Raw genomic sequence first — 19,377 nt, forward strand, 5'->3', positions numbered from 1 at the left:
AAAAAAAAAAACCAAAACACCAACCCCAAACCAAAAGCACACCCTGTCATTTCTCTATCCTGCTGAACTTCTGCAAGGTCTGTGATTTTTTCAGAATGACTCAGCTTTATCAGTAATCAGGTGGCTACAACTGAGTGACGTGCTATGCGAAACCCATGGTGAGCAGGCACTGTTAATGGTCAGGAGATGGAGCGAGATGGGTTGCTGTTGCTTTCTGTCCTACAAGGGCAGCTAGTGAATGCTCTCCCTGCGTTACCTCTCCTGGCAGTGGTTTGTTGCAGAAGAGGCTTTTGGAAGGGAGGAAAGCAGGGTGTGGAGCTGCATGAGCACAGGCTGTGTCACGGCACCGCGCTGGTGCTGCCTGTTACAGCAGCAGACCTTCCTCCCTCCCCTCTGGTGGGGGATATGGGTTGTACAGCCCCATCAGCAGCTAGCAGGAAAAATCTGCTTTCTGAAAACCTTGCTTGTGGTGTCCTGATTCCTGCTGGTAAAAAGCAGTTAAGTATGTTTTCAAAAGCAACAGACGTCCCATCTGTAATTGTGACACAGGCAGTTAAAGTAATGGGATTCAGCAAGCTTGGGAGCTAAAAGCCTGGGGCTGAGACCCTATAGGCACGTGATCTCATCACTGCTCCTTGCTGCCAGAGGTGAGGACCCACCACCTTCACATGGATTTTGTTGGCCTTGACGCCAACTGTTTCTGAGAGCAAGGCTTTGTGCTTTGGGGACTTTTGCCCTGTCCCTCTAACCCAGGCAAATCTGTCATGACTTAGACCTCTGGCAACAGACCTGCAGGGAGGTGAGGGATCCGCTGTCTTTGGAAACAAGCAGAACGTTTAATTTTGGCAACTGAGTGCCTTATCTGAGCTCCTTAAGATGAAGGAAGCAGTCAGGGTACAGTACTCAGAGCTTGTATGACTTTTTCTTTGATCTACTGAGAAGACAATGGGAAAGAGAGGGGATTTTTCTTTCTGCAGGTCTTCAAGGAAATCATCTGTCCACACAGTGGTTTTTTGGTTCTTTTGGCTAGGGGAGGTGTTACCAGAGAGCCCTGATGACCATTCCTTGGACATACAAGGGCACAGACCAAGAGATAGGACAGTATTTAGCAGAAGCAAGGCTGAGAGACGACTACCCAGCAAAGCAAAGGTCAGAGGGTCTGGATGCCTGGGTAGGGGAGCCATCCAGCACCTGCTACTCTGAAGGAGTTTGACCTTTTCCGGGTGTCTTTTCCTATGCCTACGGCTAGCCACGCCAAGCAAAACACTGCTGAGTACCAACACAGTAACCTCCAACACAGCAAGGCTGGAGGCTGATGGAGCCATGTGCAGCTGTGGCTGGGGTCCCCCGGCCCAGCTGGGCCAGCCCCAGACACCCCTTGCAGCACTGCCAGCTGCAGTGCCGGCTCTCACCCGCCTGTGTCCAGGGATCTGCCTCTGACCTTCCCCCTTCCATAATATTTAGGCACATAGGGTTAGCACCCTCCTTGAAAATCCCAGCTTGCTGTAAGATAGCATGTGAGTTGCTGCGTTGCCAGAGTGAAAAAAGTCATTGCCTGAGACAGCCAGGTTTTTTTGGAGGGAGCTCGTTACTATTATTTAAGAATTTCCAGCTAACTGACTTTATTTCTCTGCTTTGTAATGTGAATTTTCAAGGGCCCAAGCTTTTCTGCACATCCTGTTTGGATGGAACAAACTCAGAAATATCCAAGTACTTTATTATATCCAGGTAAAAAGGAAATTTTTATTATAATTCCATGTAAAAGGGAAAATTCCCGTGCAATCTGCCCCCCTTGCTATACGTGACATTAGAGAGTGTTGTGCTGAACAGTGGTGAATCCTGCTGGAAACCGTTGCCCCAGGTAGGCCAGCAATGGCAGCCTGTTGGCCACAGCAGAGGCGCAGCCTGGCCAGTGCCCAGCAGTGCTTGGGTTCCCTGCACTGACCATCTCCGGCACCGAAAGCAGCCCACCTGTCCTAGGTGGCTCCTGCCGAGCATCGTCCTCTGTCTTCACAGCTCCTTAGGAGTAAATCTATTCCTACCTGCTGTTGCATGTAATTATAGTATATTTATACGTCCCATGTACACCATTTAAATATATTGTACAATCTGATCTATTTCTATACTTCTAATCTATTTCTATGCTATATTACCTTTCTATATAAAAGCTTGTCTTTATGCAACACGGTGCAACAGATAAGAGATGGCAAGGTAAATCTCTAAGTGTAGTTTTCCTTCCTGGAAACCTGGAGCAGATGATAAGTACTCTTTCCTCCTTGTGTTCCTCACCTGTAATGCCCTTCCCTACTGCAGCAGGCTGGGATCCTAGGGATGGAGTCACGTCCATAAAAAGCATCCTGAGGCAATATTCTCTGACATACTAAGAACTATATCGTTAATCTTAATTTGCTTGCTAAATTACCTTTGTTTAACCTAGAAGCTCCTCATGGCACCTTACTTGGTCCCCTAAGGCAGATTCATAGCAGGTATCATTTGTTTCTGTTTTTAATAACATCCCTCTCTTAGCCCTCTTGTTTAGTAATTAAATATAAAATGGTATTCAACCTACCTTATTTCTGGTAGGCAGTTTCCCATGCTTCCACCAGATCTCTGTGCCCTTGGGTTGCCAATTTTGGTGTGGCTTCCTTGATGGCTGAATTGTTTACTGTACTGGCTGTGTAACAGAACGAAACTCAGTGACCAGAGAGGCTCATTACCCCTCACACAGTAAATGTATGCAGCACTCAGAGGCAGCGCATCTGAAAAAAACAACCCCAAAGCCTCCACCACAGATAAGCACTGACGAGTCAGGGTGGGAGAGGAAGAGAGGAGGAATGGATGAGTGACGTGGCTTCCTGGGGTGCTGGGGACGGCAAGGCTGTGCTGGTGCTAGTGGCCTCCACAAAGTGTCTAGGGGGTGCTGCATGCACCCCCTCTAGGATCCCTCGATTGAAACAGCAACTTAAGATGCTCTCGGAAAGAGGAAGCCTCATGCCTGGCCATTTGCTCTTCTGAGAAATGGTGCAACAAACCAAATAGTAAAAACCAAACCCTTCAACCCTAACAAAGCACAGCCTTTGCTACTGAGGCTTTCCAATGAATTTTTTTTTTTGCTTCCTCCTCTCCTTTTTGTCTTTTTTTACTCCTTTTTCTTCCTTCTGAGCTACAATGGGGAAGAAAAATAGAAGAACCAGAAATACAAGTTGCAGGGGGCTGATGGTTCAGGGAGAAAGTACGTTTTAATTCACATGCTGTAATTGCCGTAGATTGCTGGAAAATAAAAAAAAAAATCTCTGTAAGACTTCAGGAGTTTGCAGCAAATTCATCAGAACAGAGGTGAAAAGTGACAGGTGGTTAACTGGACAGTTAACTGGACAGATATATGCTGTCCCCGGTAACATGTGGTTTTGCAGATAGAGGTACTCCACCACGAGCTAGGTCTCAGCTAAGCAGCACCCCTCCTTTATTGCTCTTTTGCACTTGCTAGGCAGGCCCACACCAGATTTCAGGGCCAGTGGCTGTATTTTGCAGCCTTTTACTGCCACCAACAGCAGTGTGGAAGTGGGGGGAGGGACCCTGGTTTGGGAAATGATCATAGATTAAATAGCTCCAAGTCAAAAATGACCAAGGATGAGCAGCTGTGGCTGCATACAAACTACCCTTGTGCTGTCTGATCTAAAACTTGTGCATAGATGTGACACACTGTCTGGAACTCTGCCCAAAGGAGCATCACCTGCTCCTGCAGCATCCCTTGGCTACTGACTGCAGGTCCTGCCACAGCGCACCCCAATGCAGTGACAGGCTGGAGCATACATCAGTAGATGCAGCTACTGCCTTTACTCCAGCGTACTGCAGCTCTCCAACCCCAGCCGAGATGCAGAGAGATTTGCCATACACAAGCGTTATTTATGAACACGTTGCAAAGTGCCAGGCCTGTCCAATTGCATTTGGCAAGCTGCTTCCCAATAGTGGTACCTACTACTAGTAGTGATGGACTGACCTCCAAAAGTCACTACAGTGTAGCGATGGAGGAAACCATCTCCCTCTGCTTTGTTCTCTTTACAGGCAACGCCTTGAGAAGCAGCACTAAATCCTGCTGACAAGGTAGGCAGCTACCCAGTTGTTAACCTGGGTTTGGGCAGTTGAAAAGCCAGCGGTTTAGATTGACGGTTGGCAAAACAACGTTTAGACTGCAATTGTGCCTGAGTGGCTACTGTCGGCAATGTTTTTCCAGAAGTTCAGCTGTGTGATTTTTCGATATCATTAGTCACTTGGGCTGTGTGGAAATGTCATTTAGTGACTATGCAATTAATTCTGTGGAAATGTCATTTAGTGACTATGCAATTAATTCTTGTATGTCCTTTTTTTTTTTTTTAATATTTACTGGGAACTAGAGGGACCGCACTTATGCAGCAGAAAGGAAGGGAAGTATGTGAATCACTGGGATTTTCAAGAAGTGGTTGCAGAACTACCTTCTGCCTAATTTATTCCCAAGTTTTCACTGGCTTTGGAAAGTGCCTGAAGCTCAGGCATGGTGTGCGGTTCTCAGAAATGCAGCTGCTGTGCAGCTGAAGCAGAAGAGCATGCTATCTGCTATCCGACTGGCAAGCAAGCAAGAGGTCTGTAATCCACCAAAAGTCCATGCAAAGATGAACGTATCAGGAACTGTCTGAGTAAATGCACTTAAAGATACACTCACAAAATTGAAATAAGTAGTGTGGTTAATGAGTGGACCTCACATTCCTGCCTGCCTTTTGTTTAAAGTAATGAATCAAATGCTAACGTTGGCTGGTCCAGGGAGGAGAGCCGGGTCAGAAAAAGATGCTGCAGAAGTTGGATACGCATGCGGATACGTATGCACGTGGGGGGGGGGGGGGTTCGTTCCTGCAAGCCCAGGGTTCCCTGTAGCATCAGGAGCTGTCAGGGGAAAGCTAGAGCCTGGAAGGAGCAGCCAGTGTAGGTGGCTCTTTATGACCAGGTAGGGGATGCTGTAAACAATTTAAAGTCAACACATTTTTTCCAACCGCAATAGCCATCGCTAACCTTTGCTTGGATGTTGCTGAGACTGAAGGTTTGTTCTTTATTGAAAAGTGTTTGCTGTAGCAGCACCCAGGTTTTCAGGGTTGTTTGGAGGGACTTTTGGAAGATTAGAATGTTTCTGGCAGAAAACAAAATTATTAAAGCTGACAAGAACGTTTTCAATGAGCAGAAAAATACATCCGCTGGGCTTGCAGTTTTTTTTCATCAAGTGCAGTTCCTTTTGTGATCAGGAGGTGGTGAAGTTCAGCTATGAGGACTTCCATCAACAGTGTCTGCAAGCTTATGGAAAGTTCCATTCATCTTTTGTGTAGCAGACCTAAGGTGAGGACACCAGCAAAGCCTGGAATGAATCTTTGCATAGGTCACTCGCACCCTGCTAGGAGGCTTTGGTGCAGAAGGAAATAATTCCAGGAAATTTTCAATGTTTTTTTCAGTTTTGGAGACTCTGAGAGGTTGACAGTCGGAAATTAAACGTTTGCTGTGAACCTGTTTCAAGGCTGGCAGTTTTCCCTCCGACTTGGTCCAGAGCCGTGGTCCTGATGAAGCTATTTTCATTGCTTAATAGCTGTAAAATGGCCTGGCAAACCCCACAAGAACTGTCTTTCATTTATTTCACATTTTGCTCAGGCCAGAATGCCCTTCCAGAAATCTTTCAGGAAAATGCAACTATGAAAATAAGGAAAGGAAAGGAAAATGGGATGTGATACCTCAGACGAAAAAGACAATAGTATGAAGCAAGTGCAGTTTGCAGGGTGATGGGAAGGAATTACTGAACCTACTCAAAAGCACATCCAAAATGTTTCTTTAGAGGAATAATGATACTTGAGCTGTTTCTATTTTCAGATGATTAGTTACCACTTGGGAGGAAAGAAGGAACTCTGTATGTGTAAGCCTGTCAGAATTTCTTTTGTTGCCATTGGCTTCCCACAAAATACATGCATGGTTCAAGCTTAATCTGTGCAGCACTTCAACTAAAAAAAACCCGAAAACCAAAGAAAAAAAAACCCAACATTTTAAGGCAATGATAGTCATCTGAAGTAGTAAGAATTTGCAAAAATTTAAGCCTCCTAATCAGAACGCAGAAACATGAAACAGTTTACCCGTACAAGTTTGATTAGCAAATGAGGTCTTTCTAGCTGGTTGCCCCGCCACGCGGTGCGTGAGTGACCCGTGGGCTGAGGGTTTTGTTGGTTTCGGCAACGTGATCACAGCCGGCAGAAAAAGAGAAACAGGCGTAAAAATGATAAAGCAAAAAAGCACAAAAATAATGACTCAAAACAGCTGTGTGAGCTATTTTTATGTCATCTCAGGTGAGGGAGGAGAGGAATGGGTGTGCTGGCGGGACGGCACCCCTGTCTTTCTGACGGACGGGGTGGGGAAGGAGCACGGACCCGTGGAGTTGGGAGCAACCTCAGTGGAGAAGAGGGGAGACCAAAGGCTCTGCTTTTTCCCTGAGGCAACTTATGACCTATCCCCTGGGTTGGGTGCTTGGCTTACCCAACCAGGTCTCCTTACCTGGAAAAAGAGTTGTCTTACAGCAGCATCAGCAGCTCCTGGGTCTCCACTGATTTACACATGGGGTGCAGACCCCTAACTGGGTCCTCTGAGTTACATGTAGGGGACATTTGTACTACTTGTTGCAGCATGACTACTGACCTGAGTTCTTTTTCCTGAGCTCTGGTCAGGGCCAGGGTAGCCTTTCCTCCTGCCCTTGGCAGACTGACAGGCATCGGGTGCTCAGCCAGCTTAGGAAACTGGGCTTTTATTTAGGCACTTGCAAAAACCTAGACTTATGGAAAAGGCATTTGTGAAAAACGCAGACTTGTAACCCCATTTCCCCATCAGTCTAGCAGCCTAGCTGGGAAATCTTCTGTTTCTGGCTCTGACATTTGTTGTCGTGTCCCCCAGAATTTTTGTTATTCAGCTGAGTCTTAGAGGGCAGGCTTTTATGAGATGCCCCTTACCGTATGTGCAGGAAATGGAATGTCCCTGAGTAAGAGTGAAGTGTATAAAAAAGGGGAAGTTGTACTGAATGGATCAGTTGCTTGCTTGTGTCGCTGAGGGCACAGCTAAGATGATGGCCGCTTGTCTACTCCTCGCCAGCATCTTGACCATCGCATCAGGTAACTCCCTTGTCTGTCTGTCCGTCTGTTACTGTAACTGTGTTAGGGGCCTCGGTGGTCCCGCTAGCCGACTGCTGTGCTGCTGGGTGCTGCAGTCCCCCGTCCCCCCCGTCCCGCAGGGCAAGCCTAGCAGCAACAGGGCACTTGTGGCACTGCATGTGATTGCACTGCTCACCCAGGGCTTCAGACATGTCGCTGTTCGTTGCATTGACAGCATCTTCTCCCTATTTACCACCAGTGCATGTATAAGCTACAGGCAGATATATGAACTTATCTGCAAATCATAAACCAGGCAAATGTCTAAATGCTCCCAATGACCCATATGACTGAAGTTTGATTTCATCTCCTGTTGTGGCTGGGATTTGGGTCAGAGTATAGCACTGATTTGCCTTAGCCAGGACAGAATTATTTGTAGTGAATGACATGGTGCTTGTAGGTGTCTGCTCAGGCCACTAAACGCATGGGTGTATTATTTGATTTTGTAATTAAAAATCACGTAGAAAAGCCTGCATTTATTTCAAACTAGCTTCCATGGTCATGGTTTATGTTCTGCCTATGGCACTACTGAGCTCTGAAAAGCAAAATGACCAGCACAGCTTCACAGCTGGCTTCTTGATCTGTGGAGATCTACCTGGCCATGGCCACAGCCACAGAGGGGGCAGGACCTGAGCAAGCTTTGTCGGGTAGGTTACACAAGTGCACCTCTAGGCACTGCAGACAGCCTCACTCCTGCAAAGATATTTCCTTTTCTTGTAAACTGAATTATATGTTTTCACTGCTGTTACTGTCCCTGCTGATATCTCCCTTCCCATGCTGACGTACAAAAATAAACTTTAAAAGCTATTGTCCTGAGGGGACTGTGGAGATGAGCTGTCAAACCTGGGAGTGTCCATTTTGATTGCCTGTTCCCTTAATAGTTTTTCCACATGTCTGTGATTTGGAACAGGACACTGATTTTTTTTTTTCTTTTCCCTGGAGACCTTTAATACATTGCATTTATGCTATGAAAGTTTTCTGTCTGTCAGCTTTAGCAGTGTCTCAGCTGCTTCCCAGCTGCACGGCCTCAAGCCTGAGATGGGAGGACGGATGCAGTTCACGTCTGGTCCTCCCTACCTTGCTTTGCTTTTTCCTTCTGGTTTTCTGTTCTCAGTCTCTGACAAATGTGGGTGCATGATATATAGCGATACATGTAAGAAATTTTAACAGGTTTACTGATTTGCTTCTCATTGCGCCCCAGGAGGGCTCAGAGAGCAGTAATGCACCTGCGGCTGTTCAGGCATTAGCATGGCTGAACATTTAGGGAACCTCACCACAGCTGCCTATGGGAAAAGTCTTAGCAGACAGAAATCTGTCCCTCTTGATGCTGGAGCTTCCTTTCTCTGTGGCACTTTCTACAGCACAGGTGTCAGGCTGGTGGGATGCCTTGTGTGAGAGGTGTCGGGTCCAGTGAAAATCTCAGGGCAATAATTTTGAGCTGTGTTTTCATTTTTTCCCTGAATAGAGGGGCAGAGAAACCCTCTCAAGCTGCTCTGCTCAGGAGTGAGGGCAAGGTGCTGGGGAGCCTCTGCTGGGGGGGTGGGTTGCAGAAGGGTGGCGAGAAACGCTGAGTGCAGCACCCACTTCTCCCCCAGGCTCCGTGCAGGTGATGCACAGAAAGGTCCAGTCGGTCCAGGCAGGAGAAAACATTACTTTTTCATGCCGGTCAGTCACAAAAGAAGACGTGCTACAGGTCACCTGGCAGAAGGAGACGGACGGGGCTGAAGACAACATAGCAACTTACAGTATGATGAATGGCCAAAAGATAGCAAAGGGTTACGTTGGCCACGTGAGCTTTGCCCACAGCGAGTTACAAGCCTCGGCCATCTCCCTTCATGGAGTCACTCTCCAAGACGAAGGATGTTACAAGTGCATTTTCAACACATTCCCCTCGGGAGCTGTCACTGGCAGGATGTGTCTCAACGTTTACGGTAAGGTGTTGTAATTGCGTATGGGTTGTCATCTGAGGACCAAGTCGTTTCCTGGGAAAAACCTTCCCTGACAGTGGTCAGGTCATTGCTAAATTGCTGCGGGAAAGGTGGCTTAGCTTCCTCTGTGGTTCTCCCTCCCTCTATGGTTTTATCTCTGATGGGAAACCAGCTTCAGCAGTTCTTTATTGCTCTTCCCCTTTAAGTCAACAACAGTAAGATGTAAAAGCTGACATGTAACCCATGACTTACTCCAAGTTTCCCTAGCCATGTGCTGTGCTGACATCTGGCCTGCCACAGCCATGAACCCCATGCTCCTCTGCTTCCTTTCACTGCTGCTCTCACTTCCGAAGCCTGGAGATCAGGCGTGTTTTTCTTACTCTGCCTTCAGTCTTAAAATTCCAAAATATTCAAAAGGCAGAGAGGCATACGTGTGACCAGAGTTATCTGGAAGCTGATTTTGAAGCTATAGTAAAAATGACAATAGTTAGGTTGGGCTCAGGAAAGGTTGCAAAAAAAAAAAACAAACAAAAAAGAAAAAACAAACAAAAAAACCCACAAATGCTGAAATACAGCACAGCTCATGGGCTTTGCCACATGAATATCTTGTGCAGGTCAGCATCAATTAGCTTCAAGAAGAGAGTTAAAACAAGTCATGAGTCGAGGTTGCAGTATTTGACACGTCCATATGAAATTGTCAGCCAGCAAGTACAAGCTGAAATGTAGAGAAACAGATAAACTCAAAGGGACAAGAGTGAAAAGCTGTTTAACTTTCGAGGAGTCTTGGGTTTCTGCCCATGAGGAAGCTGAGACACCCTGTTGGCTCCTGACTTTCTTGTCAGTGACCCTGCTGTGGGGATGCTGGCCGAAGATCATGTCCTGTGTGGAAAATGTCAGTGTCCAGGACCTGCAGCTGGTGGTGTGACCCCTGCAGAGTATTTTGGTTATCCGTAGTACCTTCTGCTGACAAAGACACAGGCACATATGCCCATATACATACCCATATGCCAGGAATCATCTGCGTGGGAAAAAAGACACCCCTGGCTTACAGAGGGAAGATGACTTAAGCAATAGGAGAAAGGAGTAGGGAGGGAAATACAAAGAAAAATCAAGCCTGGAACAGAAGTTCTTTTTCCTCTCTCTTGGGAAAGTTCCTAGAGCAGAAAACAGAAATTAAGGAGAAATTCACTCAATATTTAAGATATGAAGAGGAAGGTGTTCCTAAAGACACCCAGCCCTGAGTCATTCAGAGGGTAAATGCTGATTATACATTACGGGAAAATATGGAAGTGTCTTGCAGAGGGTTCCCACTCTTGTTTAGCATGTAAATCTAAACACAGAATTAAATTTGTTTTGTCTGGTTGGTTTTGTTTTAATCCAGGTGGGGGAAACATTTCCCAGAATCATCAGCCTTGTGGCTATGATTTGTCCTTTAGCAGAGCACTAGTTTCAAAAAAAAAAAATGTGTTTTTCTGCTGCTACACACACTCCTGTGGACACCTCTTCCTGGGTCTTGGGCGAAAACACATCAACTAAGAAGGGTTTCACTTCTTTCAGAGGCAGGCATGAGCCCGCTGCTCCTGCTACACCAGCACGAGCTCGCAGATCACTGCCAGGGACTGGCTTGTGGAGGTGATGGTGGCCTCCTTGAGATATGCTGTATCGAACAGGTCCTAGAGGGTCACCATGAATAAAGTGTTTGGCACTGTGACAGAAGGTTTTGGTTCACGTGTAGTGTATTTCATTGAAGCTAATTTATGCAATGCTACTTGAAAGCTACAGTCTTACTCCCTTATTGTCAACTCATAACGATCAGAAAAACTTGCCTGAACAAGACCAGAGGGCTCCCCAGGATGGAGTGTGAAGCCAGCAGGAATCTCCCAAGGCACAGCAATTCAGGGCAAGGTGAGCAAGCCAGAGTCACCAGCTGAAAATGAAATGCTGCCAGGTCTTTGCCCTCAAGAGGGGACTGCCAGGGAGTTTACAAGCTGGTAATTGCCCGATTACAAAAGCCTTCGCAAGAGGGGCTATTCCAGGACTGGCACCATCGCTGCGTGACAACGAGAAGTGAAACCACATAAGAACTGGATACAACACTCTGAATAATTAAACAGGTATGACTGGAGGAATCTCAGACCTGCCTGGATGAAAACAGCAAGCCCAAGAAGAAGCAGAAATTTCCTACCCTGTATCAAAGCCCATTTTAGAACAGAACAGTTTCAAGTGTGTTTGGTGGGTGTCTTTTGAACAGCCTTCTCCCCTTTCCCCTCTGTTTTGCTTTGGAAATGTTTTTCTGACCTTCATCACCAAAAAGGATGAGAATGAAACCCAGGAAGGGGATCCAGTGAGCAAGGCCAGAGAGAGCAGGATGTGCCACAAGAGAATGGGCAAGACTTGCTGGGTCACAAAATTCCCCAGGCATTTGCTGGGCTGTCTTTGGAGACCTCCTGCCTTCATTGTAGATGGCACCATTCACCTGGAAGTCTTGAGCGCCGCGGTGAAATACCATCGCTATTTCTTAGACAGGGAAACAAAGCCATAGTGTTGCTGGTGAACACCCATACAGTTGCAAAAGGCTTTCTATCATCACGGGCATACTGTAATTCCTAAAATTTTTTATCACTCTCTCTGAGACCACCGTCAAGCCTTTAAACACAAAAAGCACATCGTGACCTGACAGTCTCCCTTTAACTATAGAAGGCCATTACAGATAATCAAAGCTGATGTACTTCACTACAGAGTCCCTTTTTCAAATACTTGGGATACTGCCACAGCAAAAATTTGGGAACATTTGCCTTACTGCTCTGCAGGAGATATTAAAGCAAGTCTGCGTACAACACCTCTTGCAGGTACTTTTTCACTGGAAAAAATATTTTGATGAAAGGCAAAAGAAGCAGCTCATATAAGTGTATGCATCAAATATCAACAGTGGGCACACGCTAACAAAGAGTGTAGCAGGACTTTATTGTAGATGCAAGCACTTACACGCTTTGTGAATCTATTACAGGCACTTGCTAAGGGGAAGCTCAGCCCTACAAGGATTTTTTTTCACATGATAATCCTTCCTTGGAGTCCAATGTGGGAAGAGGGAGGACTGCTTAGTCACAAGAAAAGCAGATGTAGAGTGCATATGCTTCTGCCAGGATACTGAGCAATTTTTCTCATCCCCCTCTGGAAACATCTGTGACAGCTTTCCTTTACTGCTTTTGAATGTTGCAACCTAATATTTGAAGTTAATGCTGTGGGTAGATATGTTATTTTTATGCATCCCGTGAGCGAAAGAAGAAGTTCAGGCAAAATTTATTAATCAAAACAAACTGTTTATGACACTTGCCTTTTCATACATGGGAGATTTTGAGAAGTTCCAGCTAAAATCCCCCAACACACTTTTCTTGTTGCTCTCAGAGCAACACTAGTGGGTTTCATCAGCTCTGTAGGGTTTGAGTTTCTGTCTATGGGTGATGCAAAAAATGAGAAACACACACTTTTTTCTAGGCAGGCACAGACATAGTAAATAAATGAGGCCATTAAAAAAAAAAAAATAAAAATAAAAGAAGCAAAACTGTTGGTATGCAATGTCTGGCTTCCACCCTCTGGCAGTTATGGCTTGGCGGATCCAGACAACCCGGTGAGGTGCATCTGGAATTGTACCAGGAGGTTATAGGTGCCATTATGTATCTGGCACAAGCCTTTTCACCCTTTCACAAGATCATTCACTGTCTTCTACACCTCCTTCATATGCAAATCTTCATTTACCTCCCAAAAGGAAAAAAGTAGTTTTTCCCTAAGAAGAATAAACAGGGGTGTTTTGTTGTTGTTATTTAAAAGTAGGATCAGCATTTGATAAACATATGTTTACTAGTGTTGGGACAAAAATTAATTTCAATATAAATATTGTGCTGACTGTTGTTATTTTTGCTAAGAAAATAGTAATACATGCATGGACTACTACTAAATATAGTAATAGATACTTTTTTCTCAAAGGGCATTCATAGTAACTCAGACTTCAATGAAACTAGGATAGCTGCTGCACTTAAATGGTTAAAAAAAGTAATATTCTTAGAAACAGGGACCTAGAAGTAGAGTGTGGTTTGGACCCCTATGCCATCAGCGCATGCGCTGACGTAGAAGGCAGGCTGGTGAGCTGCCATATGGAAACCTGTGGATTGTACTCCCAAATGGAACTACATGCCTTTATAGATCTTGGCCTGAGCTAATTAGACTGGCTTTGAGCAGAGGCTTGGACTAGATGACCTCCAGAGGTCCTTTCTGACTTAGATTATGGTACGATTTATGGCTGAGGAATAAATAGGCTATTTTCCGCAGGGTATAGACACATCATTATGTGTCCACATCTCCCCTGGAGTTCTATCCAGGCTGAAAACAAATTCCTGCACTCCTCGCCTTTCTTAATTCCTTGCAAATACAGTTCATATAAATAGAAATCAACAAGCAGTCTTCGAGCAAGTGCGTAAGCATGAATGATGCCTGTAGTTCATCTTTCTTGCCAACTACGACTAAATGTAACAGCATCTGCAGATCTTTCAGGGTGAGGAAAAGCTCAGAAGAAATTATCTTTAATGAAGGTTTTGAGGGATACCAAAACCTGACACTAGACGGAAGAAAGTTGTACAAGCACAAAACCTCCACAGATGAAATCCCTTGGTGTAGCCACATAAAAATTCACGATTACTGTCTTGCATAAATAAACGCGTTTAGTCCTTTGAGCCACAGGCTTGCACATCTCAAACAGCAATAAAGCTAATCCTGCAGATACATTTAAGGGAAAAGAACTAGAATTTTGACACATTGAAGCAGTTCAGCCCTTTCAAAGAGGGGAGGTTGTGTGGTTTCATGGTTTCACTACCTGTTGCTCTTTACTCTTCCATAATTACCACTTCTCAGCTGGGACCTTGTATTGCTGCCGTTAATAACAGAATTGAAACATGGGTTCTTCTACCCTCTTGTCCTTTGCCAAGCTCTTAATTTACAGACTGCTGCCTGACCGCTTTCATGTTTATTTGTCGCTGCTGGGCTTTGGAGAGGGGGAGGCAAGGTTAGATATCATGGTTGAACTCCAAGATAATGGTAAATACAGATGCTCTTTGCTCGTATGTGAGAAGAAAGTAATGGATTTTGTTGCTTTGTGTTTTACAGCCATCTCGGACCCCAAAGTGGAGGCTAAGCTTATACCCGGTCCAGACAAAGCTAGGGACTCTGAGAAAGTGGTGGGGATCAGCTGCTCAGCAACAGGGAAACCAGCTCCAAATATCACCTGGCACCTTCCCAGAATTCTGCATCAGAAACCAAGGGAGTACCACATCAGGCTCAGCAACCAGACCGTGACTGTCATCAGCAATTTCACCCACACCAACTCCAAAATCCTCCAGGAGTATCCCATCACCTGCGAGATCCAACACCCTTCTCTAAATGTGACCCTGGTCCTCCCCATGGACACCGTGGTGCAGGGTCAGTATGCAACACTGCTCCTGTCCTGGAGCAGGGAGAAGACCATGAAACACCTCCTGGGGTAGATCAGGAAACTCCTCCAAGGGTTGGGGAGCAGGTGGGGAAGGCACCTGGAAGAGCAGCCAAGGCTGGGCTGGGGAGGGGCAGGGGAGGTGCTGAGGTGCATCCAAGCACCCTCGGCAACGGCATACAATGTCTTAATGCTTGTTGGGTGCCCCACATGCCATGATGTGCCCCAGCATCCCTGCCTCTGCCAGAGACTTGGAAGGTTTCCCTGTCATGTAGCCTCATGCACCAAGAGCACATGCAGCTTTGGGTAGCTTGGAGAGGCTGGGTGCCACATGCCCAACCATGGCATCAGACCCCAAACACAGGTCTGCTGGTGGTGCCACTTGTATGCATGCTGGCATGTGCTCCCAGTGCCCCTGTCCACCCCATCTCACCCCAGGGACTGACCAAGGAACATCTGAAATGGGTTTGGGTTGTATTATTTTCTTCACTCACTAACTGACTACCCGCTGTTTTCCTCACAGGTCCAGACAGCAGTGTGGCACAAGCCATTGCCATTGCAGCAGGGGTCCTGGTCCCTGTGACTTTCCTCCTTGCCTGCCTCCTCTGCTGCTGCCTCAGGCACCTACATGACCCAGAGAGAAACCTGGCCCAGCCACACTGGGTAGGTCCATCTTTCCCCAGGCTGCTGCAGTGTTCACCCACACAGGTTGTGGGGGTCACCGCCGGGACCCGGCTCTGCCCAGGCACCCTGGAGCTGGCTGCATGCTGCCCAGCCAGGAATGCACCCAGGGCAGGGAGGGATGAAGGCATCAGCCCCCAGCAAAACACCACGGTAGCAGCACACTGGGAGGGGGACACCTGAAGGTGCTTAGCCAGGCCCATAGGTGCCCGACAGTGATGACAGCTAGAAGACATTCACTTTCTCAATGACAAGATATGCTGCAGGGGAAGCGTCGCTCTGTTACTATATTTATGTACAAAATAGTTGTGCAAGCAGTGACCATACCCTTGCACCATTCTTCTACATCTCCTAAAATAACCTCCTTCTGGCACATCCAGTGCAGCTCATGGAGGAAGCAGCTTCAAGGACATATCTCAAACAAAATGGGGTCTTTAGATGAAGAGCATGCATCTCTGTGGGAAGCCCAGGATGCTGCACTGCAGCAGGGGCTGAGGCACTGCTGGTTGTCCACCAAGGCCATCCTGGCACAAGGCGTGAAGGAGGCAAGCTTGAGGTGGAGGTAAACTGACAGAGGTGGCGTTACTTCAGAAAATCACAGCCCAGATTTATGCTGAAGGTACCTCAGCCTCTTTGCGGGATATGCCCAGAGCATGTACCCTTACTTTTGATGAGTGTCTTGGAAACAAAAAGCAGTGGGAGGAAATGCAATGCATGTCTTCTGCCATGGGTGCCACGCCTCTAGGTCTAAGATGGCGTCTGTTGAGGGGGTTGTGAGGGGAAAACTTTAGTCTCCCCTCACACAGAGAGATGCAAAGACCCATTTGGTAATGGACACAGCCTGGATCTTTACCCCTGCACTTAAAGTATCAATACATTTTGAAGAAGGAAAACAACCCAACAACCTCTCTTCTGTTAGGTCCTTCCTGCCTGTACCAAGGCCACGAAGTATGGGCAGTACAGAGCTGTGGGCAGGCAGACTCCCACGGTGCCCCCCAGCCCCAGCGCGCCACTGAACACCTGAGCAGCTGCCTGCCCTATGCGTGTGAGAGAGAAACTTCTTGCAATGACAACTCAGGCTTCCAAGCAAACCTGCTGTGACTTTGCTCCAAGGGAAATACAAAAAAGGACAATTAGTAATAGATACTTATTTATTTTCTTATACTATAATATTCGATTTGTAGAAAAAAAACCTGTAAAATATTTATTTGAAACTCTGGCTGTCTGTGGGGATCTACATAATGAAACTAATGTTTTGTATTTTCAGGGGTTTCGAAAGCTATGTTTGTTCCTTTCTGATATTTTAACATTGCAAGCTCAAATCTTGGACTTGGACTTGTCTGAAACAGGGCAGCATTTTGTAGAGATGTTGGCCTGGGGGGGCGTTGCTGTGGGCCAAAGGAGACCCCTGCCAGGAGTCAGGGTGCAGAAAAGCCATAGAGCAGCCTATCACGCTGCTGTGGGCTGTGGGCATTGAACCTGTTCCCCACAAGGCACAAGAGATCAGGCCAAGACTGCAGCCAGCCTGAACTTGTAACCCAGGCCCCAGGAGCAACAGGCTTTAAGCCAGGAGTTATCAGGCATGAGGAAGTTGCCAACATTGATTTCCACCTGTCTTTCCTAGAAAGTAATGTAAAAGCAAAGGGCACACACATGTGTTTTTTTCCTTCTTCTTTTTTTTTCTTCTTATTTTTCTTTTGTTTTTCTTCTTTTTTATTTTTCTTCTTCCTTTTTATTTTTCTTCTTCTGAGGTTTTCACAGCCCCCTTCTTAATTCCCCTAATCCATCACAGCTGCCTTGTGTTTCCAGGCATCCCACCTGCCTGCAGGAGGAAGTAAGGAAACAAAAGGGCAGTTGAAGGGGCGTTAGGCTGTCTGGTGGATTTGGTGTACGTCGTGGTGTAGTGGTAGGTGAGCGCAGTGGGAAGCAGGAGGCTAACAGGAGCAAGGGGGTGGATGCTGCCTGTGGACAGATATGTACCAGCGCAGGGTAATAAATATTACCTATTGCCAAAAATTCATTGCTTATAACCTGTAGGTCAGATTTGAGCAGTTCTCCTTTAATTCCCTGAATCCCGCCCTATGCCTGTGAAATCTTTACTTGTACACCCAGGGAAGGAGACATGAGCCCGCCTGGCTGGTGTGGTGTTGTGGGCAGCATGAAGACAGCCAGTGCAGGCTGTTTCCTTTCCTCCTGGCTTCCCAGAGCAAGTGCATGTCATCTGGTTTTCCCTCACACATCTATTTCAAATGTGCATCCCAGATGAATCGGGTTGAGTTGTAGTTAAAAAGCCAAGTAATCTAAAATGAAAACAAGTGGGTGAGCTGAGAATGAATAAACCCAGTCCTTGTCATAAAATGCGGGTTTTTTTTAATGCTTAGTAATAGTGCAGCTGGTGAGTGTGGAGAAAGGGGAACTGGCTGTAGCGGTCACAATCTGGAATTTTTTCTCCTGAGCCCCGTAATTGTCAAAGGAGGAAGCTGCTTTTTGTCCAAGCTTTCCCGCCACTGCAGCTTAATTCCCTCCTCCTCTGTGAGTGACGGGGCTGCAGAAGAAACAGGTTTTTTCCCCTGGGCCTGTGGTTCGTGGGTGGCAGGGTGTGGGCAAGAGGGCAGGGCTCAGTCCCTGGCACTCCTGAACAGGCTGTGCAGCATCAGCCCTCGCCTTGCCCCTCAGCAGGGTCTGCACTTGTGCTTCAGGGGGGGTTTGGAGAGGGTTTTTTTGAGTTTTAAAAGGTTTCCACTAATGCTTAAACTAACGTGTCTTTTTCTAAAAAAAGCTAAATGAGTCTCTCGCAGAAACCCAGAGTCTGGACCTTGGTAATGAAAAGGATCCTTAGAGGGAAGAAAGGCACAAAGCTGGAAAGAAACTTTATAAACCCAGGAAGATTGCAGAGATTACCTATTATTATTTTCTACAATAATTTTTCTATTATTTTCTACTATTTTTATTTTCCTGAGTGGTGGAAAGCAGGGTTTGAAGTCATGAAAGTATCAGTTTACGATGGGATTGTAATTTCTTTTACTATTTAGCTGAATGTTGAATTGCGAAAAGCTTCTGTAGGTTTCTGCTTATCAGCACGATAGGACTAGAGACCGAGCAAAAGTGGAGGATGTAGTAGTTACAAGCAAAATTCTGTACAGGAAAGGAAGATGTTATTGATTTATTTGTCTTTCACAGTATCAGAATGAGAACAGGCAAAGACATCCAAACACGGAACACTTAAAACCAATACATGTGTTTGCCTTCTTGCTATACAAAGCCAGCCACTGAAATGCAGTGCCATCAAATGCTATATGCTGGTGTTGTGGAGTTCGGCTTCACGTAGCAATGAAATGAATGTAAGCATACAGACTATGCATAATTAATTGGCTGTTAGCTGGAAAAAAAAAAAAAGAGCATGAAATAGATACAAACCACTTTTCAGGGAACAAATAAGCATGTGACTGAGTGGAGCAGAAGTTTTTACTGTGGGTGGACAGCATCTTAAATGCTGTTCTGAGGTTTCTTTGTGATTATCTTGTGCTTGTCTGTCCAGTTATCTCTGTTAACAATTGAGCAGTAATTCTTTGGAGGTTATAGTTCAGATGGGTTTATACAGATGCTTAGTATTTATTTCAGTAAATACCTAGGATATGAAATGTTGCAAATTTTGAATAGGTCTTTTGAAGTAAAAATAAATCCAGTAAGCAATTGAAGTGGAATGGACTGCTCTATTTTGTTGTTCCAATACAAGTGATATGAAACAGATTAACTTCGTGAGTAAATGGAAGCAGAGCATATTTTCAAAGTTTACTCTACAGGTATGTTTTGAGCTACTATTGCCACCACCAAAAAAAAAAAATCAAACTACAAAAAAGCCTAGGTTTTTGCTCTCTTGTGTCTGAGCAGTTGTTGGTCTGACCCAACCCTGCTTTTGGCCATCTCCTGTCACTGCAACTTGTCCAGCCCAGGTCAACAGTGGTGTTGATGCAGGGCATCATTTTTCCTAACAGATGGAAAGAGGGCAAGTGGGAATGCCACCCTCCTTCTTACCTCTTACTTGGGTAAAACTGGCTCTGGGTAGCCTGTTTCTCTCTGCAAAGAAAAT

The 19,377-nt window shown here is 46.0% G+C and overlaps 1 protein-coding gene across 1 annotated transcript; it reads left to right on the forward strand.

The window, feature by feature from the left end:
* The first annotated feature begins 6,280 nt into the window (after positions 1 to 6,280).
* On the forward strand, positions 6,281 to 15,478 carry CD200 (CD200 molecule). The gene is given in 5 exon segments (XM_009506692.2): positions 6,281 to 6,350; positions 7,035 to 7,163; positions 8,795 to 9,130; positions 14,285 to 14,596; positions 15,130 to 15,478. Coding segments are annotated over 5 exon segments (1,188 nt in total). The 3' UTR covers positions 15,471 to 15,478.
* The last annotated feature ends 3,899 nt before the right edge of the window (positions 15,479 to 19,377 follow it).

The sequence above is a fragment of the Phalacrocorax carbo genome, chromosome 1, assembly GCF_963921805.1.
Source record: "Phalacrocorax carbo chromosome 1, bPhaCar2.1, whole genome shotgun sequence".
Taxonomy (NCBI): domain Eukaryota; kingdom Metazoa; phylum Chordata; class Aves; order Suliformes; family Phalacrocoracidae; genus Phalacrocorax; species Phalacrocorax carbo.